At 41.8% G+C, this 9,118-nt stretch overlaps 1 protein-coding gene across 1 annotated transcript; it reads left to right on the top strand.

Moving 5' to 3' along the window:
• The first annotated feature begins 795 nt into the window (after nt 1-795).
• Nucleotides 796-4,638, top strand: wfikkn2a (info WAP, follistatin/kazal, immunoglobulin, kunitz and netrin domain containing 2a). The gene is made up of 3 exons (XM_085784478.1): nt 796-1,433; nt 2,235-2,551; nt 2,729-4,638. Exons 1-3 carry the CDS (start codon nt 1,212-1,214, stop codon nt 3,927-3,929), a joined length of 1,740 nt encoding a protein of 579 aa, XP_085640604.1. The 5' UTR covers nt 796-1,211; the 3' UTR covers nt 3,930-4,638.
• The last annotated feature ends 4,480 nt before the right edge of the window (nt 4,639-9,118 follow it).

Genomic DNA, 9,118 nt, shown 5'->3' with positions numbered 1-9,118 from the left:
GAGGGAAATTCTTTGGGTTTCCACAACAGTAAGATCAGATCAGATATTACCAGAGGCATGTGCATATGATTGTTACCACCTGTGTGCCGAATTTGACCACCACTGGTCTTGGAGTTTTTGAGGTGAAACTTTGAGAAAGGTAAGAAAAAGAGGAAAAGGGGAAGAGTAAGATAAACAAGTGGTACCAGGGAGACAGAAGATTTCACCCATTTTGCAAATAGGTTCGATAAGAACCTTAGTAAAACAATAGGCAATGCATAATGGGAGAATATGTTTTATTGATATAAAATAAAGCAATGTTGACCAACCTTGCATCTTGTGATACACGTTCAGAGAGACTCCAATCAGACAGTAGATAACAGAGACAGGAGGAACTACACTGAGTTTGGTGCCATCTTCTGGAGGCTGACATTTTGCTCTGTTGGAGAAAAGAGATCTTACACTAACCACAACAGCAAACTGCACAATGTTGTCTCCAAATGCTGTTAAGACAAAATTGTCTCACACGCATAAAAAGCCTCATTAGAAATACAACACAACACAAGTAGAAATTTTTTTTCATAGATTTTCTTCCGTAAAGTCTATCTTTGCACATGTTTATGTTTGAAGACATCATTATGAAAATGTTAATTCCGTGCACAAACTCTATTCAACTCTACTTAAACTAATATCTGTTTTTTTTTGTTTGTTTTACTATCGTTATTATGGCCAAATGTCTCCATCTGCTTTGCAGCAACTTTGCAAGCTAAGGGTTAAGGCAGCCAGCGCCTTACGCACAGGTGTCTCGTCAGTCCTCTATGCAACAGCGCCTGCAAACTGTTGGACAACTTTTTTTCTTTTTTTTTTCTTCTTTAATTAAGTTGATCATAACTGTAACTCAGCTGGGATTTGCTGTCCGACTACACAGGCCACTGTAATTCATGTAGTTAGATCTTAAGTGGGTTTGCACACTGCAGCCTTAATCTCTCGCTACTATTAAACGTGGAGCGACAAACCTGGAGAGCTCTCCGCTCCGCATCGAGACCGGTCCCGCATCACGCTCTGATTCTCGCTGCTGTCTTCGCTGCATCTGATTCCGGTGTTTAGGAAAGTTCCTCTCGCAAAGGCGTTAAGACTTTTTAAAACAAAACTTTAAGCTGGTGTTAAACCCAGTTGTCTCTCGTTGGACTTTCTTCAAGGTTTGTAAGTGTCCGTACTGTTACGCGCCGGATATGTGGTGGATGCTGTTTCCCCGATGGATTTGGTTTCTTCTGGGACATTATTCTACTTTTCTCCTTTATATGGACAGCTGCCGTGTAGTGAGAGCGATGCCTATGCCCATGTCTGTGGCCAAAGTGGTGTACTCTCACGCGGGTCTTTGCCCGAATGACCTGAACCCCAACCTGTGGGTGGATGCTATGAGCACCTGTATGCGCGAGTGTGAATCTGACCAGGTGAGTTCTCCTGCCGGTGACGGTGGTGAAGGTGATGCTGGCGCGTGAAATGTGAAGACTGCAGTTCGTCTGTATAGTCGAAGCTGTTGGGAGAATTATAGAGAAACAGGCGATGGGGGTAATATGTTATAAATGGCAGAATATACTTTTTTTTTTTTTAAAGTCGTATTTAAGAAAAATGTCAGATCTAGCCCATAGCCTAAATCTCCCTACATTTAGCTGTCTAAAAAAAAAAAAAAAAAAAATCATAATTTTGTCATTCTTGTGATTTGTGTTTTTATTCCAGTGTGCATTCATTGCATCAAAGATCAGCTTTTGTTTTAGGGTATTAAACAGATGTTACAGTAACTGTCCTATATAAAGATGAGCTGCACTGAGTGTATGTTCTTTTTAGGTCCATCACCCTCTAAGTTTAATACTTATGATACACAGTACAGTCCCTCTACCATTCGATTAAAGCTGAGGCATTCACTGTACTCGACAGAACTGGAAAATAACAGGCTTTTCTGTTCTTCTTAAACCAGGATCTGGTGTCAGACAAAACCCCCTCAATGTTCAATAGCAAAACCACCAAATAACATGCAGTTCCCGGCAATTCCTGTTGTTCTTTCACCCTTAACTCATCTGCACTGAAAACATGCATTTAAAGAACCATCTGATATATTCATGAGATGAATTTAACCAAGATCAATACAATTGTCTTTGTTTTTGCAGTATTTTATTTGACACTGAATCTCAACAGTGAAAAGAAAAGTGCCGGTTTGTGGTACAAAAGTTTTGTCTTTTTTCCCCCAACTTTAGGACTGTGAGACTTTTGAGAAGTGCTGCCCTAATGTATGTGGCAACAAGAGCTGTGTGGCAGCGCGCTATATAGACATCAAGGGCAGCAAGGGCCCCATTGGAATGCCGAAGGGTGCCACCTGCGACAAGTTCATGTGCTCTCAGCAAGGGTCCGAGTGTGACATCTGGGACGGCCAGCCTGTTTGTAAGTGCCGGGACCGCTGTGAGAGGGAACCCCACTTCACGTGCGCATCTGACGGCATGACATATTATAACAAGTGCTACATGGATGCAGAGGCCTGTTCCAAGGGTATCTCTATCTCTGAGGTCACCTGCAGGTAACATGTTAAGTATTTTAGATCTCTACTTTTTGTTTTTGGTGTAATGAGGTAAAGTTGTCTTTTTTTTTCAGTAGTTTTAATTCAGATACTTATGTGCAATGTCAGTATATTAAAGAAGAGCCGTTGACACATCCAGGCACTGATTAATTCCTTTCTTATTCACGCTACCTACAGGTACCACCTGACCTGGCCAAACACCAGCCCAATCCCTGCAGAGACCACCCTACATCCCACCACTGCCCTCCAGACCACCCTCCCAGCTGACATCCAGCTGCCCACCATAAACAGCGGCCCCAGTCAACTGGCCGTCTTTGTTGGAGAGACGGCGAGCTTCCTGTGCGAGGTATCAGGGAAGCCACGTCCGGAAATCACCTGGGAGAAACAACTGAAGGGCAAAGAGAACACCATAATGAGACCCAATCACGTCAGAGGGAACGTTGTGGTCACCAACATCGGCCAGCTGGTCATATACAACGCACAACTTCAGGATGCCGGCATCTACACATGCACAGCCAAAAATGTAGGGGGAAGTGTGTCGGCACACTTTCCCTTGGTAGTGATCAGGAGAGAAGTTAAAGGTAAGAATGCAGAAGGGAATAGTACCAACCTGCCTTTTCCGGCTGAAGAGTGCCTTAAGAGTCCGGACACAGATGACTGTGGAGAAGAAAGCATGAATTGGTACTATGAACCAAAGAGGAACAACTGTTTCACCTTCACCTACAGTCAGTGCAATAAAAACCGCAACCATTTCGACACCTACGAATCCTGCATGCTGTCATGTGGAGGAGAGCTAGCGGCTCCCTGTAGCCTACCGAGCCTCCAAGGGCCTTGCAAGGCTTACGAGCCTCGCTGGGCCTATAGCAGCAGCCTCAAGAAGTGTCAGTCTTTCGTCTACGGAGGCTGCGGCGGCAATGAGAACAACTTTGAGTCCAAAGAGGCCTGTGAAGAGATGTGCCCCTTTCCGAAGAACCACAACTGCAAGATGTGTAAACCTCGATGCAAGATGGTCACCAGCTTCTGCAAGAGTGACTTTGTGATCCTGGGGCGTGTGACGGAGCTGACAGAGGAACAAGAGTCAGGCCACGCTTTGGTGACAGTGGAGGAGATCTTGAAGGATGAGAAGATGGGTCTGAGGTTCTTTGGTAAAGAACCACTGGAGGTGACTCTTCTGAACATGGACTGGAATTGCCCCTGCCCCAATATCACTGTGGCCGACGGGCAGCTCATCATCATGGGAGATGTTCACAACGGGATGGCCACGCTTCAGCCTGACAGCTTTGTAGGCTCCTCCAGCACTCGTCGAATCAGGAAGCTTCGTGAGGTCATCCACAAGAAAACCTGTGATTTCCTCAAGGATTTCTCTGCCGTCCAGTAAAACATTTTCAGATCTCACAGTCTCTGACTCTCAGTTATGTTTTCAGATTATTCCAAGCTCCAGTGACCTCACCAGTCAAATGACTGCAAGCAAACCCAAAACAAACTTATCTGCAACACTGGAGGTTGTGTTGCCTGTTTCAGATGTCTTTCTTTCCTTCTTTTGCTTCTTATTGCTCAATAGACCTCCAAAAAAAAAGATCTTATAATCACATGTCATAGTCTCAAGTGATCATCACAGATGATGTGTCAAAACTGTCCTTTTTTTTATTAGTTAAACTTTGGCAGTTTTGCCCTCACCACCTGTGGCACACTGTCTGAAATAGAAATAGTCACACACATTTACCCTGTACAAAGTATTTAATCTTGTAACTGTTTATTAAAAAGACATGATAGATAACCTCTACACTAATATGATTCTTTTAGCAGTATGTTTTGACATAATTGGCTTGTTTGCTTAATGCTTTGTGTTTATGTGGGACCTTGCAAAACTGACATTATACATCACCTGTCCTGAGCTTTTGAGCTCACAATAATGCAATGTGAAGCCTCAGTTTATCTACCAGAATCAAATAAGCTCTTTGGTTCCATTTTTTGTGGAATCTATTTTGATAAGTTTTAATTTACAATGCAGAATATGTATGTGGACTTCTATACTTCATATTTATTTTTCTTGATCTGTTTCTTATAGGGCTATGGCCAGTGGACATACGGATATGTAAACACAACACATGTGTACAGGATATATACATATATGTACGTGTGTATGTTTCTCTGTGAATCTAATTACATAGAGAACAGTGAACATATTTTTGTTATCTATGATATTTTAGTGCTCATTAAAACTTTTATGGAATACGAAGGCAAAATAAATAAAGATGATTTTGGAAAACATTACTGTCTCCTTGCTTCTTGAAGCTGTTTTTTGTTTCGTTTTGTTTACCACTGCTACAGACAAAATAGCCAACATGCTCACAGTTTATCAAAAGACTCATGTGGGCAGTGCATGTGCTGGTCTGTAGCTGACATCCCTCTATCCATGTCCTCCTCCTTCCACTTGTGTTTCACACACACACAGGGCCTAGTCTGGCATTAAAATCTGAAGCAGGTCACATTCCAGCCCAGCTGTGGTGGCCTGCAGAGCGGTGTGTTGTGTTGTGTCTGGGTCTGGGGCCCTCGCATAGCACACACCCCACCGGCCATCCATTGGCCTTGTGCGGCCCCTTTCATGTGCAAGAGGCCGGGGTGAAGGGGATGTTGTCTGATTCTCTCTCTTTCCCTCTCTCAGTTGGCCACATCTGTGTTAAAGGGGCATAATAGAGAACAGAGAGAGGAATGAAAGGAGTGTAAAAGGTCAAGTAGAAATAGGGGAGTTTTGCACACAACTGAAACAAGGATAGAGCGTTAAAATTAAATTGTCTCAATTGAAACACGGTCATTCTGTAGAATTTATTTATTTACCAATGCCAAATCCTGATGTGAAAGACATTAGGACCTTGGAAAAATAAAATATGCATGAGTACAAAAGTGCACAGTTGTGATGTCAGGTGAGAACCAACTCAGGGTTATAGAAGTGTGAGACACCTTGAGAAGAAAATTAGTCAGCAGGACATACAGGAAACAATACATAAGGAGCAAATAGCCACTGAATATCCCCCTTCCCCCCCTGTGTCCCTTATATCCCCTTCTCTAACCCCCTTCCTAAGCCCACTTCCCCAACTGTCTGCCCACGTAGACCGACAGACAGCCATCCCTGGGCGGCGACCTCTGACCCTGCTAATGAAAAAGAGGCCACCAAGGAAAAGGCAATTTTCATTAGAACTGTTGACAAGTGTTAAGTGACTGGCCGAGCTCCAGGCCAGCTCCACACGGATCCCTTGATGTCCTACACATCACAGCCGGCTGCTGATTTCAGTATCAAGTTCACTGAGAGACCACCAGCCAGGCAGCCTGCCAGACAGACCATAATAATAAGCCAGACAGCCACAGGTACAAAGAGTGGGGTGGAGGGCTGGGGGGTGGCCAATGCCCTCAGTGACACAGAATTGGGGAAGAACTTGGTCTTTAGAGGGGTGGTCAACTTTGATTTTAGGAAAACAAAAACACAAAAATTTACATTAATTGTTGCATTTTTAACCTAAAAAAAATAATCTCAGTGAAACTTCATCTTATTCCACATATTTATGGAGGAACCAGTCTGCTGTGGTATGTAACAGAAAGATATACATGTACGTACACCTACGAATAGCATAAAGATGTTCACACAAGGTCATAGAGCTAAGGAATATACATTTCCAATTCAAACTAGATGTCCCTACACTGTAACAAATGATTAGATAGATAGATAGACTTTATTATTAGACTCAAGGTCCATTAAAAAAACAAACACATATACAATTTAAAAGAGACAGTCATACCAGTGTTTCCACATGGCTGACTGGTATCTCACAGCACTGAGTCCAGGATTGATCAACAGCATTAAGACAGAATTTTGTGTGTCATTCAGTCGACAGATGAATTTATACATCAATTTCCGCAACAGAGCATGAGAAGTTTTTAAGATTACATTAAAGATTACATTAAAACAGTTCATTTTTTAAATGACTACATTAGTGTTATTAGATCAGTTTGTCAATTTCAGACCTCATGCTGACTTGAACTAATCACTTTACCTTTTCGCTGAGTTTGCTTTTCAAAAAACAGCATTAGCTTATTAACATTTATATTGTATTATTTTTCCTATTAAAAGACAGTAAGTATACATCATAGAGTATACTGTGTTGAAAACACAAGCAATTATTGTCAAAGTTCATCTGTGTGTGAAGGCATTGATCAACATGCATGATGAAAAAGAAAGAGACAAAGAAAACACAGAAAGGAGATAGATCAAGAGAAAAAAAATGGGGACTGAGAATGGAGCAGGGGAACATGACCCACTTTACATGCAGGTGGTTCATCCGAGTGAGCTGATGTGTGCACACAGGGAGTAAACTACTGTATAAACACACATTCATTCACGTAACAAGCATGTGATAGGCCTATATCCACTTTATGCAATGACCATAATCGCAGTTTACGTTATCTTTTTGCTTTGGATGACTGAACATTTTCTACCCATAATTTGTCTGATTTCAATTCCAATTTACCATGATAAATGGACTAATGTGCTAAAATCTTGTAAACAGGATCACGCATCAAGAAATTATATTTGAATTTAATTTTGCCAACTATGAACATGCTTTTTGTATATGATTTCTATAGGATTTGCGCTGTGGTCGTTTTGGCATTACGTTGCATGCCTGTGTAGGAGTTTTAACAGAGACAGAAAGACATTGGAAAAATAAACATTCATCTTTTTGTGCAACAAACGATGGTGTCCACTAGGGGGCAGCCCAATCTTTGACAAAGCTGGATTCCCCGGGTGGTAAAATACACTAAATAAAGTCTTCATTTGGAGAAATCAGTACAGCAAACACATGAGCATCAAGAATTTATGTCTTTATTTAAAAAACCTAATTCTGCACATGAACTGGACATGATGATTAGCCTACTTGTGATCATTAAAGTTTTCAGGAAGCTTCTGAAAAAAACAAACACTCAAAATCTTATACAAATCGGTGAAAATAGCGCTTTATGTTCTTAAGTTTGGGGCCTAAAAACTATAAAATTATTTAAATTATAATTATAAAATTTAAGTTAAAAAACTGTGCTCACTGGGCTGATGTTCTTTTACGTTCTTCTGTACATCCCTACTTCAAAGCAGATTTAAATGTAATTTCCTGTCTTTTGTATATGCGAACACACACACACACACACACACACACACACACACACACACACACACACACACACACACACACACACACACACAAAGCCACTTGCCCTATGAATGCCTCCACAAGCAGTCATCCAGATGGTCTGGTAGAATGTACCCTGCACACACACACACACACACACACACACACACACATGCACACAGTGTCAATGGCAGCTCTCTGGATCACAGCTGGTTTGTGTGTTGAGTCAGAATAAAAATAAATAAATAAATAAATAATAAAAAGCCAGATGGGAGGAGATGGACAGAGGGACAGAAAGACAGAGAGTCATTAATTACCAAGATAAAACATGGAGTACCGCAGACAACATTCACAAATGTCCATGTATGAATGTGCACTCACCAACGTGCAGTAGTGGATTAACGCTGCTGGCACCCGATGGAGAGTATGAGTAGGAATTTTTATAGTCACACAGAGGACGTTTCAAGATGAAGTTTTTGAGAGTACATGCTATGTGGCTCCTTTAAATCTAATATACAACTACCTTGGCAACACTGCAGTCCTCCCCCTGTTTATTATTTAAGACAGGTGAAGGAGGATGTTGAAGATAAGGTCCTGCACGTTTGCAGACGTCTGACCGGTTAATAACATGGCAGTGTCTGCTGACAGTGAAGGAAATATTTTTGGAGACATATCAGACGTACAGTAAAGAGCGGAGACTGGAAGCAGGAGAGAAGAAAACACATGAAAGGGCTGGAGGGGGGGAAGAGGAAAAGGGGGGCTCGAGAGAGGTAGGTAAGAGTGGAGAAGAGGACAGGGGGAGGACAGGGGGTGGGGGGGTGGGGTAGGGGGGTTGGGTTTTGAGCGATGAAGGGAGAAAGGTCATTGTAGCATAAGGAGGGTGTAACTGTCCAGAACATAAAACTGCTGCTGTCGACTCCAGGGGATTCTTTTACCCCCCTTATCTTTATGCTTTCTAAAAATAGTACCTGCTCAATGTAGGGGGAAACTAGGACACTGTTACCTCACATCTCTCCGCTGTTTCCTGTATCTATACCCACATTTTTACACCAAGATAGATAGATAGATAGATAGATAGATAGATAGATAGATAGATAGATAGATAGATAGATAGATAGATAGATAGATAGATAGATAGATAGATAGATAGATAGATAGATACACTTGGCATTCTCCAGACCCCCTTTAGCGTGAATAATAATCATGTAATGGGTAAGGATAGCAATTTTCTCCTGTGCCCTTTAATTATCCAATATGGAAGGGCTAATTATAAATACCACTTGGAATATAAACATGTAATCGCACATACCATGACATGCAACCAAGCATGTAACACAGTCTGCTAGCATGTAGGATGGATTCACACCACTGACAACCAGTAAGAGTAATAGCC

This window comes from Trachurus japonicus, chromosome 8 (genome assembly GCF_045865225.1).
Source record: "Trachurus japonicus isolate A0001 chromosome 8, Traja_1.0".
NCBI lineage: Eukaryota > Metazoa > Chordata > Actinopteri > Carangiformes > Carangidae > Trachurus > Trachurus japonicus.
This window is presented reverse-complemented; position numbering and strand designations above follow the sequence as displayed.